This window comes from Osmerus mordax, chromosome 2, assembly GCF_038355195.1.
Source record: "Osmerus mordax isolate fOsmMor3 chromosome 2, fOsmMor3.pri, whole genome shotgun sequence".
Classification (NCBI taxonomy): Eukaryota; Metazoa; Chordata; class Actinopteri; order Osmeriformes; family Osmeridae; genus Osmerus; species Osmerus mordax.
The window spans coordinates 1396519-1424332 of record NC_090051.1 but is presented as its reverse complement, the minus strand read 5'-3'; the positions used below and the strand labels follow the sequence as shown (position 1 = coordinate 1424332).

General features: G+C 49.1%; 1 protein-coding gene across 1 annotated transcript; it reads left to right on the top strand.

Annotated features, from left to right (window-relative positions):
• The first annotated feature begins 28 nt into the window (after positions 1-28).
• Positions 29-27478, top strand: cobll1b (cordon-bleu WH2 repeat protein-like 1b). Its single transcript, XM_067260643.1, has 15 exons — positions 29-339; positions 513-602; positions 15108-15299; positions 17943-18150; positions 18381-18606; positions 18851-18922; positions 19061-19155; positions 19454-19687; positions 19995-20133; positions 23303-23523; positions 23674-23717; positions 23978-24054; positions 24244-25955; positions 26612-26794; positions 26943-27478. The coding sequence occupies exons 1-15, from the start codon at positions 299-301 to the stop codon at positions 26961-26963; spliced, it is 3555 nt and encodes a 1184-aa protein (XP_067116744.1). The 5' UTR covers positions 29-298; the 3' UTR covers positions 26964-27478.
• Positions 27479-27814: the final 336 nt, after the last annotated feature.

Here is a 27814-nt window from a genome sequence, read left to right as displayed (position 1 = left end):
CGCCGTGCAAATCCTTGGCTGTCTCATACAGGCAGTGGCTGTTTGCTCGCTCGTCAAGGAAAAGTTGGCAGAACCTTATAAAGTAGTGTCACTACTAAGAAATGTTGGCTGGTTACTTAGCTTAAACAAGGAGAACACTTGCGAGGACTGCTGGTGAATATTTTAAAGGTGAGCCGCCTAAGAATTGGATAATACATTGGAAGTTGTCACACGCTCAAAGATGGTTCAGTGCAACGAATACAAATCTAACCGCCCACGGTAAAGTTGTTGTCGTTACCTTTTCCCTCAAGAAAGACTAATGAAAGTTGACAATAAACCCGTGGGTCAGCGGCATTCATGGTAAGATTGATGAGTTGATCTTTACTTGTGTGAAACTATGTGCATCTAGGCGTATCTGCTAAATAACTTGACTATGATCGCATAGTTTTATGAATCATCGCAATTCGTTTCTAGATTGGATGAGACAGCCACTCGTTGAGTACTAATGTGTTCCCCCGTTTGTTGTTTTCAAGTCCAGGGAATTTTGTTAATCCTGTACAACTAGACATGGATCAGCATGGATCAACACACAGTACACCACATCGACGACTGTCCGGCATCAGGTAGGCCTACTGTATGATGAAAATGGTCAGCTGTAATGTCCTTTGCACACTATAACGCTGATTGATATCGATGAAAGAGTCTGTGCGATGGACTAGGTTGTGTGGGCTAGGTTGACAAATGTAAAGAAGAAAAAGAAAGAAAGTAATGTCACAGTGTACCTTTTCTTTCAAATAAAAAATTCAGGTGGAACCATTTGTCACATATGTCTCTCACCACATTACCGTAGTTAAAACCATCCCCAGACCCCAGATCCGTGTGTTCTTGAAGGCCTACGTGCTTTTTTGCCAGTGATGCAATAAATGCTTTTAGAAACGCATATGTTGCAAGGAAATTGAAATTTGGTGACCTAATTGTGTGTCTGAGGAAAAGGGCTTTATCTAATCTAATAGAAGTGAAGCCAGAGGGTATCTAGATGGACATCTCTGGGTCGACCAACATTCTTCTGCCTCCGATACACTGAGTCAAGTCTGTAAGTGTAGTCACAGTTGTTGCAGACATTTCAGCAACCTTTGAACTTTACTCATTTCCTGCTTTCAGGGTTGTACTGAGAAATTGCCTTGACCACATGTTAGGGTCATGGGAAGCATTTTTGGAGACGAACAGTTCCGCATCCTCTGTGCATACTGATTACGTTGTGGCTGTTTACTTTGCATTTGGGATATCAATTTAGCCCAGCAGTATCATACCACTATGAACTAATTGGATGAAAATGGTGCGTCACTGGTGGGGTGGAAAGACAGTAAAACTGATTACCTCAGAAAAGGTGTCTTAAAAAAATACACATCCCATAAATGTCATCAAAGATCTCGAAGAGTTACGTGACATCTTGGAGTTTCCCGTCCATTCAGATCAGTTGCATGGAGATGATGATGTCAGACGACTATATTCCATCCAGCGGTTGGAATTATTTCACTCTTAAACTGGAGGAGTGAGTTTCCAAAGTTCTTTGGAAGTTTTTTTTTTTTTAAACAGTCACTACTCACCCCTATGGCATGCAAGGCTGAAGGCTTATTGTGATTTTAATTAGAAGTGAGATGGAGAATTTCTGGTCTTAATGGCAATTAATCTGGAGTTTTGACAGGCTCCTCACAGCCCAGTTTGCCTTGTTGAATGTGAAATATATTTGTGACTATCGCCTATGTAGCATGAATAAGGGGAGACATATTGTGTCCTCGTGGCTCTTTGAAATGTTACATTCACAATAGCACTGTTTGATCTCCAGCAGAACCACATATTTTGGCAGTTTAGTACAGCAGGCTACACAATGATGTTTGTGGTTTGACTTCTGTTTGGAAATGACAACCACTTTGCCCATAAGTTGTATTGGAGCAAAAGACATGTGTCCCTGTTTTATTTGAGGCTGTTTGTCCTTGGACCCATCAGACCACTGCTTCTGAACACCCACACGCTTTCAAGTGCAGTGACACATGGAGACTTTATTTGGTCTCCAATGCTATTGTGCATTTGTTTTCCAACCACTGACTCAGCTGAAATATACAGTAAGAGGACTGCTGTCTCTCTAGGCTGTGCAGGGGCTAGTGTTGTGGAAATGTAACCACAGCACGCAATTTCTATTAACTGACACACGAGGTATCACTCAAACAGCAAATACAATTTTGTTGAGGACTGTTTTAACTTTAGGGGACAAGGAGGGAAAGCTTATGCCAAGCTCCAGGTGTGTCTCTCAGAGTACATTTACATTTAGTCATTTAGCAGACGCTCTTATCCAGAGCGACTTACAGTAAGTACAGGGACATTCTCCCCCGAGGCAAGTAGGGTGAAGTGCCTTGCCCAAAGACACAACGTCAATTCGCACGGCCAGGAATCGAACCGGCAACCTTCTGATTAATAGCCCGATTCCCTAACCGCTCAGCCATCCGAAAAAAGAAATCAGATGGTTTCCTGTTTTTGACCCATGGTCTCTGTCACAAGTTAAACACATCAGTCGTAACAGCGGTGTCCTTCGTGCTGGTAGATAACCATATCAGTAGCAACGTGTGGGCACAGTGTCAACGTACAAAGTTGTGAAGACATGGATCTGTCCACAAAGCAACTATGCGGACAGATAGAAATGATACCTATGACTTATAAACACATATCAAATCCCCATCACAGTAGCACACAAGCATACAGTCCATGGTTTATAGGAGCATAATCTAAACACCTCGTCAGATTGAGAGTAACCAGTGAGACTATATACCTCAGAGTCGACATCTGCTTGGGTCATTGGAAAAAAGTTCTGATCTCCAGAAGACAGCGTCAAATTTTGTCACAGCTTTCAAACAACATCTGGTCTTATTCAGAATGTCAGCAGTTTAGCATTTCTGACGAGGACTGGGAGAAAAACGACCGAAATAAAGGGCGGCCGATGCTTTATCGATTTTCTTTCCTGGCAGTTGTACATGTGATTTTGTGAAGAATCTATGCTCACTTCTGCTGTGTGTGAACCCTCTCCAAGATAAGGAGGCACACCTTAAACCATGATCTCACAGGCTGGCCTCCCTCAGGGGAAACCCTGGGATTGGTTAAGGTATTGTGAATCCCAACAGCTGTTTCCAGACGTACAGGCAGTCCAAGGGCACAGCTGCTCTCCTGAAGCCAGCGATGAAAGCTACGGCAAGAGGAATGGGCCAAATCTCAAAACAAAGAGATATGAGGAAAGCAGGGACTTAATGTGACAATCCCCATGGTTTAAACCCAAACCGTTAAGCCCATTTTATAGCCAAGTAGTAACAAAATGACATAAGGTATTTTTCTTAACTGGGGACAAACAGGTCTCTAAGGCATGTTGAGGCAAGTTTGTATTGGGAAATGTGCAAGTAGTGTTCTTTGAGGACATTCAAGAGCAGGCAGTAACTATGGGCTGCTCTGTGCAACAGCGTGGACCAACATGCACGGCAGTGTGAATACTAAGGTTGCTTTAGCCTCAGGACACAGCAAAATATCAGAGTTCCTGCATTTGCAACATTTTCCTCTCTAAACTTTCCTGGGGGGGAATATAAAGACTCCCTGTTCAGACAGGAAAATAATTCCCTCTTGGGGCAGAAACTAGGTTACAGATCATAAACCATATCATAGTCCAAACACTGTCACTAAACTTTTAAAAGCTAATAAAAACCATTATTGAAGGGACTCACCCACCACATGTACCGAAAACATGAATATGTGTCATTTTCTATGACTTGTCAGCACATGGCAGCTTTGAGCGTTTGGGTCAATAGAACATGCAGCCAGCATGAGTTCACTATTTGTACTGTTTTCCACCACAGTGCTTTTGAGTTCATTGACTATGACCCATTTGCTACTCTCCATTTAGCAGTCACATGGTACATTGCCTGAGCATTACTATTTAGGTTTCATGTTTTCGAGTCAAGTGACATTCCAACAGCTACCTTGAAGGCCTGTCGCAGATAGAAGGGGACCGGTACAGCACCAAGAAACTTGGCCTATTTGTTGATGATAAAAATGTGTCGAAACAAAAATGTAATTGAGACCAAAGGCAAGATTGTATTTGTGAAGCCTGGCACAATGTTGAAATCCAGGGTCTGTATGGGTACTGGATGGTCTGCTTTCAGCCTCAGAGGACTAACACGGACAAGATGGCCATGGTCCAGCAGAAGGGATAATGGGTTGTCTTTGTTTGTCTTTGTTGCCCAGTTGAAGCCAATGCATTGACCGTAAATACCCATGAATGCCTAATACTGGGGTCGGACTTTGTTAGAATAAAAAAATCTGGGAACAATTTTGAATGTAATTGACGATGATTAATTGGAAAGAGTGTTTTGGGGTTTTGATGCAGCACTGATTTAATGTAATAGTTCATACTATAATCTTTGTGCAAAGGGGGTCATAATGTCAACTAGAATGTATGTAAATGTGTGGGGGGGCACATAGTCTTGCTGTGTTTGCCTTGCTGGATGTTCTGCCTCCTTCTGTTTCGTTCGTGCTCTCGTCCAGCACATAATGGTTTGACCCGCCCACCTTCCACCCCCATAGCTTTGCGGGTGATTTAAGATGAATTTGCCCATTGTATGTTATCGCTGTGCGGTTCTGCTTATCTCAGAAGTAACATAAGCAGAACTGGCAGATGAATAATGATTTCAAAACATCACAGTTTGGGTTTTATTTATCTAGCTTTCTTTATCAATGATTGAGATCGAAGGCCATGGTAAAGATCATGCCTGCAGTACATCATGTTAGATTTATCCTCTAATTTCTAATCCAATTTTGTGCGCTTGTGTTTAGTTCTCCTCAGACAGTGAAACAACTGAAGATAGGGAACACACTTCCACACTAAGAACATTGGGCTCACTGAAGGTACCAGTTGATCATTTTTGTATTACTGTCCAACTGAGCAGGTTCGTTTATATTAATGAGACCCGATATAAAGATGATAGATGAAGGTACATAAAGCATGGCTCTAGATGGCGCTAGCTCTTTGCTCATGCCTATGCTGGAAGTACACGCCTGGTTGCTGATTATCAAAGTGATGTGTGGTGTCAGAAATGACTACAGGCCTACTGTTTCAAAAAACATTAAACACACTCAACGTAATGCCACTCAACCTAACCTATCAGAAAGGTGGGACTATGAACACCAGAAGGCAACACCAAACGCCTCATATTCATCATTGCTGTAGAGGGAGAGACACGTAGCACTCTGAGATGACTCAGACTCAGCAGGAGGATCTGGGTGTGAGAGACCAGACAGGGGATAGGAGTGACTGTCGAAGCCCAAGTACATGTGACCCTCACCAGGGGAAACTTGGGCTGGTGTCCCTGCGATAGATGCCTCCGTGGATACAATGCGGCATTGTTTCAGGAGAAAGGAGGCAGTGTATGAGAGATACAGTATAATTATGACTCGCGGGGGGAAAGGGGGGAGGGGATTTCACTCTTCTCCAGACGTTTTTATGTAAATGTTGGCCTCACTGAAAGTACAAGCTTGCTCCTGAACTCCAGAGAAGTCTCCAAAGCCACAAACACAATGTCCCTCCCTGTTGCTGCACCACACATGCTAGCACCACACAGCTAGCACACATGCAAGCACACAGCTAGCACCACACATGCTAGCACACATGCAAGCACACAGCTAGCACCACACATGCTAGCACACATGCAAGCACACAGCTAGCACCACACATGCTAGCACACATGCAAGCACACAGCTAGCACCACACATACTAGCACCACACAGCTAGCACCACACAGCTAGCACCACACATGCTAGCACACATGCAAGCACACAGCTAGCACCACACATACTAGCACCACACAGCTAGCACCACACAGCTAGCACCACACAGCTAGCACCACACATGCTAGCACACATGCAAGCACACAGCTAGCACCACACATACTAGCACCACACAGCTAGCACCACACAGCTAGCACCACACATGCTAGCACACATGCAAGCACACAGCTAGCACCACACATACTAGCACCACACAGCTAGCACCACACAGCTAGCACACATGCTAGCACAAATGCTAGCACCACACAGCTAGCACACATGCTAGCACACATGCTAGCACACAGGCAGCTGTGGAGGGTGTTGCCGCTGGTTTTCTGATACCCTGTCCACTATCTACCCTCTCATTTCACTTCTTATCAAATCAAAAGAAGGAAAAAGAACACAGCACAAGCCTGGTTGGTACCGAGCTGTTTTCTTATCATAATGTCTGGCAGATGTTGACTCTGTGTGCCAAGTCTCTGGTCTGTTTGGAAGCGGCATTTACCTCCGGGAAAAGAGGTGTGGGGAAGATGGAGAGAGTTACAGGTCACAGACGAGGGCTGACCTCTGCCAGGTGGACCCATGTACATGGAACAGAGAGATCACCCAAGACCAAGAGGAAGGAAAACCTCATGGACACACTGACTGACTGATTCATTGACACACTGACTGACTGATTCACTGACAGACTGACAGACAGACTGACTGACAGATTGTCTGTCTGTCTGTCTGTCTGTCTGTCTGTCTGTCTGTCTGTCTGTCTGTCTGTCTGTCTGTCTGACTGTCTGTCTGATGCTCTTTGCTGTGGTTGTGCAGAGCAGTGGGCAGCCCCACAGGGAACCATGTGTGCTTGAGTGAAATGAGGCGAGTCGTAGTGAAGGGTGATTACACACGGTATCTGAAGGACTATAGCACTGAGCTAATAATGTCCCCTAGATACCAATCACTCTCCTAAATAAGGGGCAGAGCTGCCAGTGCAGTTCAAGGCCTGCGCATGCACACGCTGTGGGAAAATGCTTTTGTGTTGCCTAAAATAATCAAAGTTATACACAGGAAGTGGGAAGTTCTCATAGGGCTTCTGAACTCCCCCCCCACCCCCACCACCCTCTCAACCCCTCCTTCTTTTTCCATCCCACACAGCTCCTGGAGAAATGGCCTTTCCAGACCCTCTCTAAACAGCTTGTGTTTACTGTGAGTGACCTCTCTCCAAACTACCAGCTGTGTCCCGAGCGCTGTGTTTTGTCTATCCACAGGGATCACTTCCACCCCCCTCCCTCCAGCCGCCCTCCCCGCCCAGCAACTCTCCTTCCCTGCCTCCCTCCCCACCCAGCAACTCTCTAGCCCCGCCTCCCTCCCCACCCAGCAACTCTCTAGCCCGCCCCCCGCCCAGCAACTCTCTAGCCCCGCCCCCGCCCAGCAACTCTCTAGCCCCGCCCCCCGCCCAGCAACTCTCCTGCCCCGCCCCCTCCCCACCCAGCAACTCTCTAGCCCCGCCCCCCGCCCAGCAACTCTCTAGCCCCGCCCCCCGCCCAGCAACTCTCCTGCCCCGCCCCCTCCCCACCCAGCAACTCTCCAGCCCCCTCCCACCCCCCCCCCCTCATTCAGTTCCCGCCCGTAATCACCACCAACCACAAAATTCCTACTGATCATGTGTGACTTATTTTTTGGTGGTAAAAGCAAAGGACAACTTCTGAAGGAGGAAAGGACACTGAAACACTGAGGCAAATATGAGATACTTGTACATATATACAGTATATATAGAATAGAGGATGAGAGAGAGAGAGAGAGAGAGAGAGAGAGAGAGAGAGAGAGAGAGAGAGAGAGAGAGAGAGAGAGAGAGAGAGAGAGAGAGAGAGAGAGAGAGAGAGAGAGAGAGAGAGAGAGAGAGAGAGAGAGAGAGAGAGAGAGAGAGAGAGAGAGAGAGAGAGAGAGAGAGAGAGAGAGAGAGAGAGAGAGAGAGAGAGAGAGAGAGAGAGAGAGAGAGAGAGAGAGAGAGAGAGAGAGAGAGAGAGAGAGAGAGAGAGAGAGAGAGAGAGAGAGAGAGAGAGAGAGAGAGAGAGAGAGAGAGAGAGAGAGAGAGAGAGAGAGAGAGAGAGAGAGAGAGAGAGAGAGAGAGCTTGAAATGGCAGGAGTGTCACCTTGTTTGCTCACTTCAGGGCAGGGAGTTCAGGAACGACCCTTGCTGGAGCCGAGACGTAGGAAATGTACATGAGTCATAATATTCTGATGTGTGGAGGTCATGGCTTCCTGGTCTTTGTCACACATTTTCAATAGGCAGACCTGTGGCATGGACATTTCCACTGCCACAGCTAAGGTTTCTGGAAGGAGCAGCTGTAGATTTGTTGTGTGGACCTAGTGTGGGTACTTTCTCAACTCTGTAGAAAGCTGCATAAAGTGTAAGTCTGGCTTTTCAATCTGTCTGTGTATCAGATCAGTTTATATTTAGTTTGAATTTCAACTTGGTTGTGATCCTAATTTGAGGGTGATGTTCCTTAGGCAGATGTCAATGTGGTCACGACTTGGAACTATTCACTGCTGTATTCCTCTGTTCTGTCTTTATGAGCTTGTGGTGTGGTTTAACATCTGTTGTGACGTGTAGAGTATATGTGGGATACAGACTGTTAGAAAGCAGGCTGATACCAAATCTGGCCTTGGCAAGCTAACAGTAGGAGAGTAATACGTGTTGACAAGCTGGAGAATGTGGTCAACACTCAGTATTCTAGCCCTCATCTGTGGGGGAAATACAAACTGGATGACAAGCCAAACCCACCTCATCGTTTTATCTTAACAAAGCAAGCAAATATCACAGTCAAATTTCACGTTTGATGCCATTTGATTGGCTGACGTAATCAGCTTTATCTCTATAGCCCCTATGTAAATCCAAACAAATGAGAAGACAGGGAACTGTTGTTATGGAAACACATGTCGAACAGTGTTGCAAACCTGTCAAAAAACAACCATCTCTATCTGAGCTTGCTGCAAGTCAAAATTCTTGTCTGCTGTTTGTGTGATCTGTGCAAGGAATGATGATGTCATATCCTGGTGGGGGGGGGGGGTCTGATTGGAGCTGGCCGTGTTTGGATTACATCAACACGGACTCCATAGTTCTCCAGCAGTCCGGAGGAGGGTTGGGTAGTGATGAGTGGTCGGTGTCTTGGATAATGAAAAGCAAACAGAAACACAGACTAGTACTGTAAGGACACCTGATCTAATTACCTTTTAAGCCTTTGAGAAACATTCCTAGTCTAACTGCTCCAACACTGTTAACACTAAACATGTTAGGTCAGCATGTACTGTATGGTGCATGTACTAACTGTAGGATTAAAGGAGGTTAAAGTAAGGAAGTACATTATGAGGCCTTCCTTGGAATATTGAGTCAGCATAGCTAGCAACGAATACAAGAGGATGAAAAGTTTATTATACCAACCTTTCCCAACCCCGCTCCTCAGGGCCCACTGACCTGTATGTTCTAGATGTTTCCCTGCTCCAACACACCTGATGCAAATTAACCGGTCATTATCAAGCTCTGCAGAAGCCTGATAACGATCCATTCATGTAAACCAGGTGTGTTGGAGCAGGGAAACATCTAGAACATGCATGACAGTGGGCCCTCAGGACCAGGGACCTGGGAACCGCTGTACTGTTCAGTTGTGTACTCTGAAGCCTGGTGAGGGTGTGGAAGGTGGGTGTGCAGTACACGTACGTTCCCACCCCAGGCTAGCATGGCAGATCTCAGGACTGTTGTTCTCCTGGCCCTGCCCACCGGATCGCAGCAGAGCCGGGAGGTAAAGCTGATTAGCACTCTGCTTATTCCTGCCTGTGGGGGAGTTCTCTTTCCTCTCTGACACGGCGTGCTTAAGAGCTTCGAGAGACACGGCCGAGGAGGCAGGCTTTGGCTGGGGGATTTAAAACTCAGAGGATCTGTGACGTCGTGGCCTGGGTGTGGTGTGGTGTGTAAGGTAGGCCTCCCCTCGCTCTGCCTGCCGCGAGTCTGTCTGAGAGTCCGGGGGAGATGACCGGGTCATAGGGGAGAAGCAGCGCAGAGACCAGGAGGTAAGAAGCCTCAGCGGAGTTACGACCGGAGGAGAGGATCTGTGTAGACGTGTCAGAGAGTCAGGTTTTCTTTTCGTTCTCGAGACGCTTGCCAAGTCGTTGACAGGCTCTCCTTAGGCAGGCTGATACACTGCCACGCTGCTGGAGGTGTTGCCTAACATATCTGGACATGACTTACCTATTTCCTGCTATATTCAAGCTATACGGTTGGAAATCTACAATAAATTCAGCCCTTTATTGGATTTATATCTCTGTAGTAGTGGGAGTGGAGTACAGTAGGCCACTGTCTGAGCTGTCTGCAGTGGCATGTATGAGCATGCAGAGTAGATTAGTAGATGTGCTGGTCCATCAACAAGTGCTAGTGCTAGTCATCACCCTGTATTGTTGCCCTGGCTTCTTAAAATACACTGGGTGTTGTCCAGAGGAACGCAGGAAAGCCGCTTTGCATACTTTGTTTTCCTCTTTGTTCTTGAACACACCTTTTCCTCTGGGACTGCTAGCCAAACACCAGCTGCTAACTGACATACCACAGCAGGCGGTACTTCACAGACCCTGAACCGATGAAAGTGGAGGTACACCTCTGGTAGGAAATGACAGTCTCTCTTTTCTTCTCTGGAGTCATGCGCTGCATACAGTCGTGTTTACCTCCCGGTAATCTGGCCCCAGGAGGGTGTGATCGGTTTGTGAGAGACGTTTCACAAAAAAGCCTAAGTTCATGTCTTCCCTTGGGACAAGGCTTACCCCACATCTAACAATGTGCACGTGGAATGTCAGGAATGTGGCTGTGCCTTGATTCAGCTACTGTCAGTATATTATTTGTGCATTTTATCTTACTTCAAGGATGGAACTGCTGAGCCAGAGGTATATCCAAATTGAGTTTGTGTTTCTGACGGGCCAGGCATTGGCTACCTGTGATCTTGAAGGCTGTGTTTGAGTTGATTTCACACACGTAATGGACTTGGGTTTCATCCTAGGCCTCAGCTAACTACTGCAGCTTAGATAAGAAGTCACACGCATGTTAAAAGAGGAACATGGTCAAGTACATCATCATGGGAACATATCTTGTGTGCCCATAAATCTGTCTCTCTCACTCTCTACTATCTCTGTCTCTCTCTCTCTTTCTCTACTATCTCTGTCTGTCTCTCTTTCTCTACTATCTCTGTCTGTCTCTCTTTCTCTACTCTGTCTGTCTGTCTGTCTGTCTCTCTTTCTCTACTCTCTCTGTCTGTCTCTCTTTCTCTACTCTCTCTGTCTCTCTGTATCGGGGTCTGTCTCTCTGAATCTCCTTTTATGCATTCTCTCAAAGGCACGTCAGCTATTCTCCTATCGGTAGCGGTACCTGGATGTTATTACGAGCCTTTGATGGTCCGCAGTTCTTCTTGAGAAATGTGTCAGCGAGATAACTGGAAACATACATGGACCATAAATGTTTTTTTGTTAGTTTGAATTTGGGATTAAGTTGTTTTTCCCCCTGCTTGCTTTAGATGTGAAGCAGAATCCTGCCTGCCTGCTTGTTTGCTTGCAGCTGTGGTTTACAGTAGCAGGTGTTAGCCAAAACATTCCCAGTACTCTTCACTACATCTGTTTTCATACGGTCAACTTCTGCATTCACTGCTCCGTTGAACCGCGCAGGCGTAACTGCAGCGCAGCACAAAGATTCAACAGCTACCGTTGGGATCTGATACCCATAGTAGAGCAAATCAGGGATTTCTCCCAATTTAATCAGTTCACTGAGATAAATACTGCTGATAACCTGTCAAGGCAGGTACTATCCTAAACTTTGCATAAAAGCTTTGCAGAAAACATGTCTGCTAAGTGAATAAAATGCAAATTGTCATGTAAATGTGAGCTCTCCTCGTGGTTTCTGTTTTTATTGGCAGAGCGGTCTGTCACCTCCTGATGGTGGATGAGCCAGTCTGTCAGGCATGTCCTGTGGGACTGAACGGGCTTGTTAACAGGTGTCAGTGTAGTGAATGGGGGCCCTGCCCCCTGGGGGCCCTGCCCCCTGGGGGCCCTGCCCCCTGGGGGCCCTGCCCCGGGTCGAGCTCCGACACGTTTGTTTTTTCACTCACACACGCATGGAGGGCTGCTGAAACACACGGCTAACAAACTCTTGTTCCGTACCAGAAACATAGAGCATGTAATAATGTAGGTATTGTAGGGTCAGTGATGTAGGCATAAACTGGACAGGTAGTTATTACTGACTGAGTTATATGTTTTCAGCCCTCTACCTATTATATGTGATGTATTGTAAGGTAGTTTCATACTTTGTATGAAATGTTCCCTTCGAATTGTGATATCCTTTGTGTGACATGGAGGCAGTGTGAGGGAGGGGTGACCGCTGTGTTTGGAGAGTGGCTCATACCCGTAATCTCACAGCCTGATGAATGTTCAGAGCCAAGAAATCTGGACTTTGTACCCTGGTGTGGACCACAGGGACTGTCTGTTTTAACTGGGGGTGTCTGTCCATAGATTGACAGATATTGAGCTGTTCATGGTCGTTCCATCTGCCCTTAGAACAACTGTGTGTTTGTGTGTGTGTGTGTTTGTGTGTCTACTATTATGTTATTGTTTATTCAACACTTCCTTGTCTGCTGTGTGTGTTGGGGAATGACTGAGGATCCAGGCTCTCATGTTTTATAGAAAAGTATTATCTCCATCCTGTGAAGTCCCAACATTCAATGGTGGTTATACTATTTAAATCAATCATACGGCTCATCATTTCACAAAGTAGTTGTCACTATTTCTCACTAACTCCTCATGTTGACCTCTAAACGTGTGGGAGGTAGGCTGGGAGGTAGGTAGGGTGGGAGGTAGGCTGGGAGGTAGGCTGGGAGGTAGGGTGGGAGGTAGGCTAGGAGGTAGGCTGGGAGGTAGGCTGGGAGGTAGGCTGGGAGGGAGGTAGGCTGGGAGGTAGGGTGGGAGGTAGGCTGGGAGGTAGGCTGGGAGGTAGGGTGGGAGGTAGGCTGGGAGGTAGGCTGGGAGGTAGGTAGGGTGGGAGGTAGGCTGGGAGGTAGGTAGGGTGGGAGGTAGGCTGGGAGGTAGGTAGGGTGGGAGGTAGGCTGGGAGGTAGGTAGGGTGGGGGGTAGGCTGGGAGGTAGGGTGGGAGGTAGGCTGGGAGGTAGGTAGGGTGGGAGGTAGGGTGGGAGGTTGGTAGGCTGGGAGGTAGGCTGGGAGGGTTAGGGTGGGAGGTAGGTAGGTAGGCTGGGAGGTAGGCTGGGAGGTAGGGTGGGAGGTAGGCTGGGAGGTAGGTCGGGGGGGGTTAGGGTGGGAGGTAGGTAGGGTCGGAGGTAGGCTGGGAGGTAGGGTGGGAGGTAGGTAGGCTGGGAGGTAGGCTGGGAGGGTTAGGGTGGGAGGTAGGTAGGGTGGGAGGTAGGGTGGGAGGGTTAGGGTGGGAGGTAGGTAGGGTGGGAGGTAGGGTGGGAGGTAGGTAGGGTCGGAGGTAGGCTGGGAGGTAGGCTGGGAGGTAGGCTGGGAGTTAGGGTGGGAGGTAGGCTGGGAGGTAGGTTGGGAGGTAGGGTGGGAGGTAGTCTGGGAGGTAGGCTGGGAGGTAGGGTGGGAATGCTGAAGTAACCTGGTTTTTACGAAGAGTTCCCCCCATGGAGACTAATAATGTTTTCAAGTCATGGCGTGGTTGGTACATCAAGTGTAGACATTGTTCAAATTCCTGTTTGTGAGTTACCGTTGCCCTTGGAGGACATTCCACATCCTGCAGGCCATGGGGCATAGCCAACTGTGGCTTTCGATCTGCTCTGTACCACACTAGTCATTTACTGTATGTGAGATGCAAGTCTAGATCTATTTTATCTGCTGTTTACTGACATCTCAGCTCTACTGCGTTTTGCATAGAGCCTGTGTCATTGTTATAATGTGCCTCTTTAAAGGTGACTGTGGTCTTTAGTCAGGTGACTGGGTTGTGCTTTAAAGGACAAGAGTGTTTACTTTGGTTGATTGCATTAGCTGCTGAACACAGGCAGGTCACAGAGAACAGCTCTGCCTTGTCTGTCTCTGCTGTGATTAACTGACCTTATTACTGAGCCCTGACGCTAAAACAGTTTGATGTAGTAATGGGTGTTATTATAAAGTGCTGATGGCTTCAGTTTCAGGATTTGTCATACTTCACAGCTAGCATTATGGTGAAGTTCAGGCAGGGAAAACTTCTGTTTCAGGAAATGAAATGCACAAGTATACAATTAATCCAAAATGACTGTTCATTTGATGTTCTGTGTTGGTAGGCTCAGCACTGGGGGGTTTTATTGCCTTTTGATTTTCCAACTTTATTGCTGCTGAATATAAAACTACCAAAGTGTTTTACAAATTACTGATTAGATACTGTAGATAGCCTCACTTAAATAAAAAGTATGTTGGCTTTGTGTACTATACCACAATGACACCATCCTAAAACACAGATAACGTTGCAGCAATATAAATGCCTGGATCAAGCAACTAAGGATTAGCTGGCATAGATAGAACAGGTTGCAGTGACTGAAATGTTAACCTCCTGCCTTATTTGTCGGTCTCACATGGCTTGTTCTCGCTTTCTTCAAGCCTCAGTAATTATTCTCTGCTCTTGAGTGTCTTGTGACTTGTTTGCAAAGTGGACCGGACATCTTCCATGTAGTTGTCTGTGAGTAGCGGAGCTGTCTGGGTAAGAAAGGACTCTTTTAATGCCCTGAGATGCAGCACTTTTTCATCTTCTGTGATTTATTTCTGTAATCAAAGAAACACATCGAAATACATGTATTTGTAAAGATCTAATGTTAATAGTTGTATGGTTTGGGTAAATAAGAGTGCATGGAGGCATGCCGAAGAGTTGTATGTTTTTTTGCCGGATTGACAGGAGGGAGAATATGTGTGTTTAGCCCTGGCAAACATACTGCAGTGTGTTTGCCAGGGCTAAACACACTGCAGGACTCACAGAAAATAGTGCTGTCGAAACCTTGATCTCTGTTGTTTCCTCTTCCGAGAGGACATTTTTACTGATAAAAGCCTTTTTAGGTCAAACAGAATCCTTTTGGTTCCAAACTGCACCATGTACAGGATTCTAAAGAGGGGCTATTAAGTTCTAAGAAGAAGCAAAAAGCAAGATAAAAAAAATCTAAAAGATCTTTCTCTAACCTTCCTGCGTTACACGTTTTCCCTAAGTGTAATGCCCAAGCTGCTGTCCTGATCCCCTGCTAGCTGCAGTCTCACTCTGGTGTGTCTGTCCTCTGCAGAGTGTCAACCAAAAGCAAGGCACCTTCCCCCCCGCCAGCTCTGAAGGGCCTGGGCGACCCGGGCCTTCCGCAGCGGTACCCAGGGTTCCCCCACAGGACCATGGACCAGAAGGAGAACCTGCTGGAGCGGGAGCTGAACCTGCTCGTGGTTCTACCAGGGGGAGTGGAAAAGACCACCCTGGTGCATGGCAGGTGAGACTGCAGTCACTCCTCACACCAGACACGCTCACACCCTAGTGCATGGCAGGTGAGACTGCAGTCACTCCTCACACCAGACACGCTCACACCCTGGTGCATGGCAGGTGAGACTGCAGTCACTCCTCACACCAGTCACTCCTCACACCCTAGTGCATGGCAGGTGAGACTGCAGTCACTCCTCACACCCTGGAGCATGGCAGGTGAGACTGCAGTCACTCCTCACACCCTGGTGCATGGCAGGTGAGACTGCAGTCACTCCTCACACCCTGGAGCTCTCCTGTCTGAGTGTGACCCAGAGACACTGGGGGAGCGCTCCTGTCTGGGTGTGACCAAGGCAGCAGGATGCAGCAATGTTACAGATCCTGCTTTAACGCCTGCTCTGGCGTCTTCTCTTGAAAGCTTGAAGATAGAAATGTATTCATTGTTTTATAAACCGTTGTTTCATTTCTCTACACATGCTTTGCATTTTGCTCTTTTCGTAGGGTTACTGCAGCTGTCTTGCATGATGTCATCTTTCCAAAGCCTCTGTACTGTTACGCCCACTTGATTGAGTCAGATAGGCGTAGAGCTGAGACGGTTGTCCCGGGTAACATTAACAAAAATGGGCTTGGTGTTTACTGGGCTGTTTTGTGCTCAGTACATGGCACTTTTCATCAGCTAATTTGGGATTATACGATACGTGCGTTTAGGAAACATTGTAATCTGATTTCATGAGATTAAACCTTTTTGATTGATTGGATGCAAATCTACACATCTTCATATATAGGAATCTGTAGTTTTATTAATTAATCTTAGATGACAGACTTTGAACAGAATGAGCAGCAGTCAATATATTCAAGTCAGCAGCCTTCGGTGCATTGTATGCGGCTGCAAATCTACAATCCTCCTCGACTTTCCATCAACAGCGTTTACTCAAGATATCATTCTTTCGTCTTTCACAGTTTTCTCTTTGTACAAAACATTCCTTTCTAGGTAGCCTGTGCCTCTTGCCCTCTTTAGCTAGAACTGAGACCAACTTTAATATAAAAGGATCAAGCATCAAATTCTTGAAACTCTTTTCTCTTTTGAAATGTGCTCCAACCCTTGCGACTACAGTAGACTCATTATGATAAGGATTAAGCTGTTGGCTTTTTATTTCCAAAGCCTGGAATGTTATAGCTGTTGTTTAACACACGACCACATGTAGTGAGAAGCACACATACTATGAGGAGACCATGTGCTATACAGTATTATATTATAGTATATATAGCATATACATCATTATTTCTCCTGTTGAAAAAAAAATTGTGATTCCTATTCGAACTGCAGACAAATGTCTAGACGTCTCATTTTCTGATCTCATCCATTCTACTGTTACATCAGGCGGTCAACTGATCTTTCTCGTCAAACCCACAACTGGACTAATGACAAAACCATCCTGTACTAGTGCAGTGCTTTCCTGGCCTGCTCTGCTCACCCTCTGCTCCTCCTACACATCACATGCCCCCCTCACCCTCTGCTCCTCCTACACATCACATGCCCCTCTCACCCTCTGCTCCTCCTACACATCACATGCCCCCTCTCACCCTCTGCTCCTCCTACACATCACATGCCCCCCTCACCCTCTGCTCCTCCTACACATCACATGCCCTCTCTCACCCTCTGCTCCTCCTACACATCACATGCCCCTCTCACCCTCTGCTCCTCCTACACATCACATGCCCCCTCTCACCCTCTGCTCCTCCTACACATCACATGCCCTCCCTCACCCTCTGCTCCTCCTACACATCACATGCCCCCTCTCACCCTCTGCTCCTCCTACACATCACATGCCCCCCTCACCCTCTGCTCCTCCTACACATCACATGCCCCCTCTCACCCTCTGCTCCTCCTACACATCACATGCCCCCTCTCACCCTCTGCTCCTCCTACACATCACATGCCCCCCTCACCCTCTGCTCCTCCTACACATCACATGCCCCTCTCACCCTCTGCTCCTCCTACACATCACATGCCCCCTCTCACCCTCTGCTCCTCCTACACATCACATGCCCTCCCTCACCCTCTGCTCCTCCTACACATCACATGCCCCCTCTCACCCTCTGCTCCTCCTACACATCACATGCCCCCCTCACCCTCTGCTCCTCCTACACATCACATGCCCCCTCTCACCCTCTGCTCCTCCTACACATCACATGCCCCCTCTCACCCTCTGCTCCTCCTACACATCACATGCCCCCCTCACCCTCTGCTCCTCCTACACATCACATGGCCCCCTCACCCTCTGCTCCTCCTACACATCACATGCCCCCCTCACCCTCTGCTCCTCCTACACATCACATGCCCCCTCTCACCCTCTGCTCCTCCTACACATCACATGCCCCCTCTCACCCTCTGCTCCTCCTACACATCACATGCCCCCCTCACCCTCTGCTCCTCCTACACATCACATGCCCCCTCTCACCCTCTGCTCCTCCTACACATCACATGCCCCCTCTCACCCTCTGCTCCTCCTACACATCACATGCCCCCCTCACCCTCTGCTCCTCCTACACATCACATGCCCCCCTCACCCTCTGCTCCTCCTACACATCACATGGCCCCCTCACCCTCTGCTCCTCCTACGCCCCGCTGACATGTTCCCTCTTTGTTCTTCAGTAAACCTATGATGGATCTGCTGGTGATGCTGTGCGCTAAGTACCACCTGAACCCGTCTGGACACACCATTGAGCTGGTCACCACCAACAGGAACCACATCAAGTTCAAGCCCAACGCCCCAATAGGGACCCTGGAGGCAGAGAAGATTCTGCTGAAACCCAAAGGAGGGGAAGACAAGAACAAGAAGTCCTGCCCTCAGATGCCTGAGGTGCTCATTAACACCTGCCTCAGCGGCACTCCAGTTGTTACAGGAATCGTTTTATTGCATGACATGCTTGATAGTTTCTCATGCTGTATCATGATAATCAGTTCCAGTCACTCTTGTGCTTTGTTATTTGGAGGTATTTGGGCTGTGGGTCAGGACGGAATAACACAGCTGTTTTCTAAAGATAAAATCATGTGATCATCTCGCTACTTCTGCATTTTTGCGTTCCCTAGGCAACTGTCCGTCTTGTCATAAACTATAAGAAGACTCAGAAGACTATTCTACGGGTCAATCCTCGAGTTCCTCTTCAAGAACTCCTACCAGCCATCTGTGAAAAATGTGAATTTGCCGTGGAAACCACAGTGTTGCTGAGAGACCTGCTGTCGCCTGCTCCTCTCGACCTGACCACCTCTCTCAATGACTGTGGCGTCCGAGAGCTTTACGCCAAGGACATAAAAGGTAAGGTCTGAGAAGATTGAACAACTGGCCTCAAAAACATGTCCTTTCATTTCCCAGCATAACATTTCATTGTCCTCTGTATGGTTAACAAATGGCAGTTTAATTAGCTGTTATGTTGCATTGTCTCGTCTTGGGAAGTCCCCCCGTATAGGCCTCTGTACTTCTGTGGGTAATAATGGTGTTTACCGCCCTTGTGATACTGGCCTGTCCCGTAGTGTAAGTGTGTTGTGTGTGTCTCTCTCAGGGCTTGGTCTGGCTGACAGACACACCTCCTCCCCTGTGTGCCCTGCTTCACCCAGTCACCACGGCACCGCCGGTACTACAGCGCAACCACATGTTTAGACCAGTACTGGTCTAAACATTTAGTACAGTACAGTGTCCACATTTCCCCTCAAATCAACTTTGTCATCGGTATTGCGCATTTCACGGTTCTCCATAACCTTGTTTCTGGCAGATACAATCACGCCGGGCAAAGACAAGAAGGAGAAGGAGAAGGAAAACAAAGGCATGTTCAGTCTGTTCAGGAGGAGCAGGAAGAAGCCAGATCAGGTGTGTGGGCAGCACAGGAAGTCACATGACTCTGTGTGTTGATTGACAGCGCTTTAAGTGAACGTGTTTTCTTTTTCACACGAGGGTCTTTCTGTATGTCTGTGTGTGTCTGTATGTCTGTGTGTATGTGTGTTTGTGTGTCTGTCTGTCTGTCTATCTCTGTCTGTGTGTATGTCTGTGGGTGTGTGTGTGTGCATTGGTGGGCGTTTCGTGACAGTCCCGCAATTGGTGGATGTTGCTCTGTGATGACTGGCAGCAGGCCAGGCTCATGCTCCTATTGGTTGTTTGCTGTCCTAAGTCCATGCCGGCCAGCGCCCCGGCCTCCCCAGTCCTGAGCAAGCCTCGTCCGCTCAGCATGGCCTCGTTGGGAGCCCCCTGCTCCTTCTACGACTCCAGCTCCATGCCCGCCGACGTGCCCAAGAAGAGGCGAGCCCCCTTGCCCCCCATGCTGGCGTCCCAGAGCTGCCCCTCTGACCTCAGCTCTCGCCCCAGGATCAGCTCTGAAGCCGAGGCCCTGTCAGACCCAGACCAGGTGAGTGGAGGGAACCGGATCAGACCGGACACAGCAAAGATGAACAAAAGTTTTTTTTACATTCATATTTTTGTCTTTGATATTTGTGCCGCCGTATAAAAGTGCAAGCTTGAGAAAATGTTTGTTTAGTCTTTTCGTTTAATTATTTCATTTTTTGGGGTTGCATTTATATATAACTTATTAGTATTGGTAGATGCACAGTAACCTGGGTATAAATCCAGCAGTATATGGAGTGTACTGGGGAGTGTGTTGCCTCCAGTGCCTCAGGGTTGTGAGCTGACTGTTGGGTTTGTCCCTGCCTGAGGAGGCGGCCGGCCTGAGTCCAGGGTCCTCCAGCGAGTCGTCCCTGAGGAGGACCAAGCGCAAGGCTCCCCCTCCCCCCTCATCCCCCTCATCCTCCTCCGCCGCCGTCCTGGATGACGCTTCCCCGGGGGGAAGTCTGAAAGGTTGGACCTTTCAGTCTTTTACTTGTGAGGTTTTATACAGCCTAACTTACAGAGTACTGTGTGTGCTTTCTGGTGTATTCTGACTTGTATGAGGTGGTTGCTAGTTATTGCTTAAGAAGGTTTTACAGAAAAATATGTGCTAGGCGGAGACAGCCTTGATGAAAATTAGTTTCTCAACTGTGTGGGATGTTTGGTCTGATGCACTTTGGCCTTTAAAAGTCAACAATAAGAATCTGTATTGAGAAACCAGTTTGGGCAGAATCCTCTCATCTGATTTGTTTGGTTAGAGGGCCCCCTAGTGGTCATTATGACACATTGACTCAGTCGGAAGTATCCTTCCATGATAAAACGCAGAATACCTCACGATTTCCGAAGCTTAACAGGTTATCTCAGATGTGTGCTACTGTTGTGATTTCATGGTGCATGCTTAGTAACAGGGGAAAAGGGCAACAACTGTTTACAATAAGTTGTTCCTCTTTCTACTTTCTTTATAACTTGCAGACTTGGCGTCTCTGGCTGAGGGTCTGTAAGAGTCCTGCCTCTCCTGCTGCCGTGTTCTGACTTCCTGTCTCTCCTGCTGCCGTGTTCTGACTTCCTGTCTCTCCTGCTGCCGTGTTCTGACTTCCTGCTGCCGTGTTCTGACTTCCTGTCTCTCCTGCTGCCGTGTTCTGACTCCCTGTCTCTCCTGCTGCCGTGTTCTGACTTCCTGCCTCTCTTGCTGCCGTGTTCTGACTTCCTGTCTCTCCTGCTGCCGTGTTCTGACTTCCTGTCTCTCCTGCTGCCGTGTTCTGACTTCCTGCTGCCGTGTTCTGACTTCCTGTCTCTCCTGCTGCCGTGTTCTGACTTCCTGTCTCTCCTGCTGCCGTGTTCTGACTTCCTGTCTCTCCTGCTGCCGTGTTCTGACTTCCTGTCTCTCCTGCTGCCGTGTTCTGACTTCCTGTCTCTCCTGCTGCCGTGTTCTGACTTCCTGTCTCCTGCTGCCGTGTTCTGACTTCCTGTCTCTCGTGCTGCCGTGTTCTGACTTCCTGTCTCTCCTGCTGAGCTCTGAAGCATCTCTTCTTCCTTCTGCGACCAGCTGCCTCTCCTTCCCCTCCTCTCCGTCTGTCGATGTTCATGTCTTTAATTCTGCCGCCTGTTTTCTCTCTCTCTCTCTCTCTCTCTCTCTCTCTCTCTGTTTGAACGTGCTTCCTTTAACTCCTCTCTTAATGAACTGATCTCCCTCTGAGAGGAGGGCAAGAAGGCCGTGCTTCTTTGAAAAGTAAAGCAATACATTTGTATAGTATATGTAGAATGTAAACAACGAAATATGCACATTTGTGTGGTGTGCAAAATATCCGGTAGTTTGGTGTAATTACTGAATTAAATACTCACTCATACTCTATATTTAGATACAATGAATGGTTATTGTATTTTTTTATGTGAAACATTGAAAACACACTTTGTGCCTAGTGGAGAATGTGAAACTTGAGCCTTGATTGGATGTTAGCTTGAGACGATAAGTAGAGTTTCGTAATATAACAGATCAACGCAAAGTGCTTTCTAATCACGTATTCCCATATTCAGACAGTCCCTCCCTGTCCCCCACCTGCACACAGCCCCAGTCCCCCTCCCTGTCCCCCTCCCAGTCCCCCTCCCAGTCCCCCTCCCTGTCCCCCTCCCTGTCCCCCTCCCAGTCCCCCTCCCTGTCCCCCCCCTGCACACAGCCCCAGTCCCCCTCCCTGTCCCCCTCCCTGTCCCCCTCCCAGTCCCCCTCCCTGTCCCCCTCCCTGTCCCCCTCCCTGTCCCCCTCCTTGTCCCCCCCTTGCACACAGCCCCAGTCCCCCTCCCAGTCCCCCTCCCTGTCCCCCTCCTTGTCCCCCCCTTGCACACAGCCCCAGTCCCCCTCCCAGTCCCCCTCCCTGTCCCCCTCCTTGTCCCCCCCTTGCACACAGCCCCAGTCCCCCTCCCAGTCCCCCTCCCTGTCCTCCCCCTGCACACAGCCCCAGTCCCCCTCCCTGTCCTCCCCCTGCACACAGCCCCAGTCCCCCTCCCTGTCCCCCCCTGCACACAGCCCCAGTCCCCCTCCCTGTCCCCCCCCCTGCACACAGCCCCAGTCCCCCTTCCCCCTGCACACAGCCCCAGTCCCCCTCCCAGTCCCCCTCCCTGTCTCCCTCCCTGTCCCCCCTCCACACAGCCCCAGGACGCGGCTGCTGTGTGGAGGGGGATTGTGTTCCTGCTTGAGTCACATTTCTCTGTCTCTTCTTCTCCTCTTTTGTTACGTTCCAGTTCTCCAGTTTCTTGTTTTCCACTCTCTCTTTGTGATTTCCCCTCAGTGGCGTTATGTCAGACACAGTATATAATAGACTTTGTAAGTTACTCTGCAGTTCGAGACACGAAAAACAAACTCTGTTCCCCGCCAACTTGTAAATAAAAATGGTCAAATGTATAATGTTGGATGATGTAAACATTGTCTCGTTCTCTCCTCACTTTCTGGTATACTTCACATTACTACTTCATAGAGATAGCTCATGCCCAGCATCTAAAGGTCTTTTCTCTCTCTCCACACCCTTCTCTCTCTCTCTCTCTGTTTCCCTGATCTACTTGCGATGCTCTGTTCAGCTGGAGATCACAGCCTGCTCCAAAGAATCTCCAGCTTTGTGTAGCCGGCTCCCAGATTATTCTGTCTGCTCTCTATTCCTCTGATGGCCCTTGAAGTGCAGAATAGAGGACGAGAGAGAGGAATAAGAGACACTGGACATCTTCATTAAGTAGAACTCCCTTGTCTGAAGGGCCCCTGAGAAGATCTGCGCGTGTTTACAGCGGTGTGTTGAAACTAGCGCAGAGCATACCAAGTAACCAGGATGAGAACCGGGTCCTTCATTCTCACTCCCTTACTTTACTGAATAGTAAAAGAGAGGGTTTTTCTCTGATTAGCTGTACTAACATGCTTTGAAGGGGCCACTCTGGGAGACATCTTCCAGCTGAAAGGCTGTAGACAGTTTTCTACCCATTACTGTGAGGTGCCCTGAGACCTGTCTCCATTCATCCTAAAGCTGCAACTCCTCATCAGAACTTTGAAACTTTGGATATCATGCTTTCTCTTTCATCATTTCATCTTCAAGGCCCTCACAGCAATCACAATCTACTAAAGACCTTATCTCTCTCTCTCTCTCTCTCTGTCGTGTTGCAGGTGGTCCAGTTGCCATGACACTGGAGGAGATCGCGGAGCAGGAAGAGGCGTCGGTGGGGCTGGACTCAGGCGATGTCCAGGAAGACGACAGCAGCCTCGACCTGTCGGCAGACGTCTCCATGGAGCTGGACGTGGCCAGGGACGCCTCGCCGGCCCCAGAGGCCCCTCCATCAGGGGCCCCTCCACCAGAGGCCCCTCCACCAGAGGCCCCTCCACCAGGGGCCCCTCCACCAGGGGCCCCTCCACCAGAGGCCCCTCCGCCAGAGGCCCCTCCGCCAGAGGCCCCTCCACCAGGGGCCCCTCCACCAGAGGCCCCTCCACCAGAGGCCCCTGCACCAGGGGCCCCTCCACCAGAGGCCCCTCCGCCAGAGGCCACGGGGGAAGATCAGCCTGGTGATCTGTCCTCAGATGGCAAGTACGAAGTCTTGCACAACCTTCGACCTAACATCACTAGACTTCTTTCTGACAGAATGCGATTTGCACTGTGGTCGTTGGCAGAGTTCTGAGGCCCACTGACTTTGTGTTTGGGGAAGCAGCATAAGAAAAGTGCCAAATATCTGAAAAAAGTGACAGAGCCCAAATTTCAACCTGGTTGTGGCGCGTTCTGTCTGAAAGAGCCTCAAATACTTTGTCTGTTTTTTTGCTATGCTTTTCAATAATCTCTGTTTTTGACAGACCAACACAGGTGGACGGTGAAGATGCGGCCACAAGGCTGAGGACTGAAATGAGCTCCACTGAGCTGGTGGACACCGGTGGGTCGGCAGCGATGAGCTACCTCAGCAGCTCCACTGAGCTGGTGGACACCGGTGGGTCGGCAGCGATGAGCTACCTCAGCAGTGAACACAAAACCAATCATCTCCATGTACTGTGTGGATGCCATGGTCGTAGTAAAATGTCAAATTGTTTAAATTCAATATCTTATGTTTGGGTTCTCCATACAGACGGTCGTTCATGCCAAGTGGAAGTTCCCAGGGAGCAGACAGACTTGTCAACCAGAAATTCCACCTCACAAGACGGATCTGAGGAGGAAGTTAGTGCTCCAACAGCCCTGGTGGTTCAGGAGGCGGGGTCGCAGGCCTCAGGCCAGCCGGACTCTGACCCCCCCAGTGAGGAGAGCGTCCCGCTGGGCCCGCTGGCCACCAGCACCCCCTGCCCACCAGGAGAGGGCACCACGGTGCAAACGGATACCGCGCCGCCTTCTTCTCCGTCCGCTGAGCCCCAACTGGAAGTGCCTTCATCGGCTGAGCCCTCCTCAGAGCCAGCGGGCCAGAAGAGAGACATGGCTACCTCCACAGAGGAGCTGGACCCCTCAGAGGCCCACACTGCCTCGTCCCAGGCCTCAGAGCCCCACCCTGCCTCGTCCCAGGCCTCAGAGCCCCACCCTGCCTCGTCCCAGGCCTCAGAGCCCCACCCTGCCTCGTCCCAGGCCTCAGAAGCCCACCCTGCCTCGTCCCAGGCCTCAGAGCCCCACACTGCCTCATCCCAGGCCTCAGAGCCCCACCCTGCCTCGTCTCAGGCCTCAGAGGCCCACCCTGCCTCGACCCAGGCCTCAGAGGCCCACCCTGCCTCGACCCAGGCCTCAGAGCCCCCTCCCTGCCTAACACCCGCACCAAGTGCCCCGACAGCTGCTGCTGCTGCCAAGGCAGCACCCTTCTACGCCACAGACTCTGAACCTAAGCCAAAGCCTTCCAATGAGCTGACCAGGGACTACATCCCCAAGGTGGGGATGACTACATACACCATAGTGCCTCAGAAATCTCTGGAGAAGCTGAGATTCTTTGAGGTGGAGCTGACTTTGGAGTCTCGCCCTGTTGATGCAGAAGAGGAAGCGAAGGTTGGATCTCTGAAACTGGAAGACTGCGCAGCATCGAGGGAGCAGGTCCAGGTAGCGACAGAACCAACGCCGGTCCAGCCGACCGCACCCAGGGAAACTGGAGACACTACTGGTAGTGAGATCACTGTAAACAGCAGCATGACTGAAGTTAACGCCCCCTCAACACCGCCGTCAAAGCTAGCAAGAGGTGACAAGATCTCATTCGCCACCGATGGCGGAGGGGCTTCGATCCAAGCAGCGTTGATAGCAGAGGTCAAGGAGATGAAGATTCCACCCGCAACTAAACCCAAGCCTGGATCTTTCCGCTTGCCGCAGCACAAAGGAACACCTGGGTGTTACGTCACCTCAGCAGCAGTGAAGAGCGGCGGTGTGAGTCCCCGGGCCGGCCAGAGGGAGGCTCCGGCCAGCCCGGAGAGGGAGACCCCCCTGCTGACTGTGGCAGAGGGACGGCTCCCTCCGCCTCCTGTGCTGTGCCAGGAGTCACCAGGGGGCGCTCGGGCTCAGCTCAGCCCAGAAGAGGAGGTGGAGGAGGGGGGTGAGAGGAGGAGCGTGCCCTCTGCTCTACTGACCAGGCAGAGCAGTTCGTCCCCCAGAGAGCCGGTGGCGGGGCTGAGTCTAGAGAAATTCCGGACTTTTGCGGCTCCTCGGCCGTACTCTCCCAGCACCCCGTCTCGCTTTGCGCAGGCCGTGTCCTCGGCCGTCAGAAGGTCCCAGTCCGTGTCCCACAGCCCCACTGATACATCTCCTCGATCGCCTCCCTTCCACCCAGTCTCTGGTCGCTTCTCCATTAAAGAACCAAAAGGACTGGCTCATTCTAAGGTGAGCTGGAGCAGATGTCTTTCTGATTTTTTTTTCCTCTCAACACCAGCATTTTCTGCTTCTTGAATAATCCGCCAAAATGTCTTATGTAGATTCACTGTATAGATTAAAGCTGTATGTGGTTGATCTCAGTACACATTTACTCTCCCTCTCGCATTTCCCTGGTGATGAATTCCTTTGAGTTCCTTTATCTCTACACTGTGCTCCCACAGTCCCAGGGGTCAACGCACAGCCTGTTATATAACATGTTGAATGGGATGTGTATCTCCCCTTCAGACTGTGTACACAGTTTCCCTCCGGGGGGGTGGGGGGGGGGGGGCGTCACCCGGCCCCTCCTGCTGCTCACCCTCCAGGTGGGTCACCTGAGACTCCGCCTCCTCCCCGTGAGGTAACACGTGTGAGGTCACGCGGTGCACGCCACGAGAACACACTGTCGCAGCGCCCCTTGACAGAACGTTTGACACAACCCTCTAGCCACGCTAAAACCCCGGAAGACTATCGGTACCAAAGCCACGCTGGCTGAATTGTTTAATGGCACGCACACAACATGAACACGGCAGTGTCTTCTTTCTGGTTAGGTCTGTGTGTGTGCTGATGGGCACAGTGAGTGCTCCTGAGTGGTTAGTGATGGTGTGCCTCTCCCCTCCCGTGTGCAGGGAGCGGACAATAGGCCAGGCGAGGAGGACAAGGGCTCCGAGAGGGAGGGAGGGGCAGAGGAGTCGGCTTGTGGCTCAGCCAATGACACGACGGCTCATACGACAGCCCCGAGCCAAGCGGAGCAGAGCAGCAGTGCATGCGGAGAGGACCGGAGGAGCAATGGAGCACCTGACACACCTACTGTAAGCGATGTACATGGCACATTATGGGATTGTAATGCTATTATGTGATTAAGTCACTCTGGGATTGTGTATTGACACTGAGGCATTGGGAACGTGTAGCTGCTGTGCCTGGTAATGGTGCTTGTTGGCTTGTGTTTGACCTTCTCAGGGAGATGTTGTCCTGCCCTAGAGGACGCCAGAGGCCCAAGCCCAGAACTCAGGAGTAGAAGAGTTCCATACATCTGCTGGTAGTCATGACAACAAAGTACAAACTGAAGAGACTTTGTGATGGAAAAATCCTTACATCACATAATGTAGATGTTCAACACACTATCATATCAGATATAATCATCCAGATTTGCTTGTGAAAATTAACAATTATATGCACATTAAATTTGATGTTTTTGAGGTTTGTTTTGTGTTGTTTGATCATAGTGGATTACAGTAGAGTTCAGGTTGTCTTATTTTGTTAAAAAACAATTGTAAATTATCAGTCTCGATGATGAGTTGTAATTTTGTTTCAGTACATGATAAGTGATTGGTCACTGTCTGACCTGGACTGGTACTTAAATCGGTTGATATTGCAGTTTATTCTTTATTTAATCTCAACAAATGTGTTTATGTGAAAGCTGTGCCTGCACACACACTGGCATGTACAGTATTTCCCTGAACGAGTATAGAATAAAAGTTATGATTCTATGTCATGATGAGTGTCCTGTATTGAAGTTATATTGGGAATAAAAAATACTTATGAAAATTATTAAGCTGAGCCTGTAACTAAATAATCTAAAGGTAAAACTTTGAACTTTTCACATTAAATGTGTAGCCTACGCTTTGTACTTACTATGTGTGAATTCATATGTTAAGTGCAGTTTCTATTTGTGTATTAAAAGATTTTAAACCAAAATCCATGCTTTACATAAAACAAATTAATGAGTTTTCCGAGGTTAGACATTAACGTATAGACGTCAAAGCACCCACAAACCATATACTCTGAACAAAAGTGTCACGTGATCTATACGGTTTCACGTGCGGTAGCTC

Coding starts and splice junctions, on each gene's coding strand:
- cobll1b (XM_067260643.1), top strand. CDS start 299: ATGAAAGTTGACAATAAACCCGTGGGTCAGCGGCATTCATG. Junction 18,607..18,850: donor TTACGCCAAGGACATAAAAG/GTAAGGTCTGAG, acceptor TGTCTCTCTCAG/GGCTTGGTCTGGCTGACAGA. Junction 20,134..23,302: donor CCCGGGGGGAAGTCTGAAAG/GTTGGACCTTTC, acceptor GTCGTGTTGCAG/GTGGTCCAGTTGCCATGACA.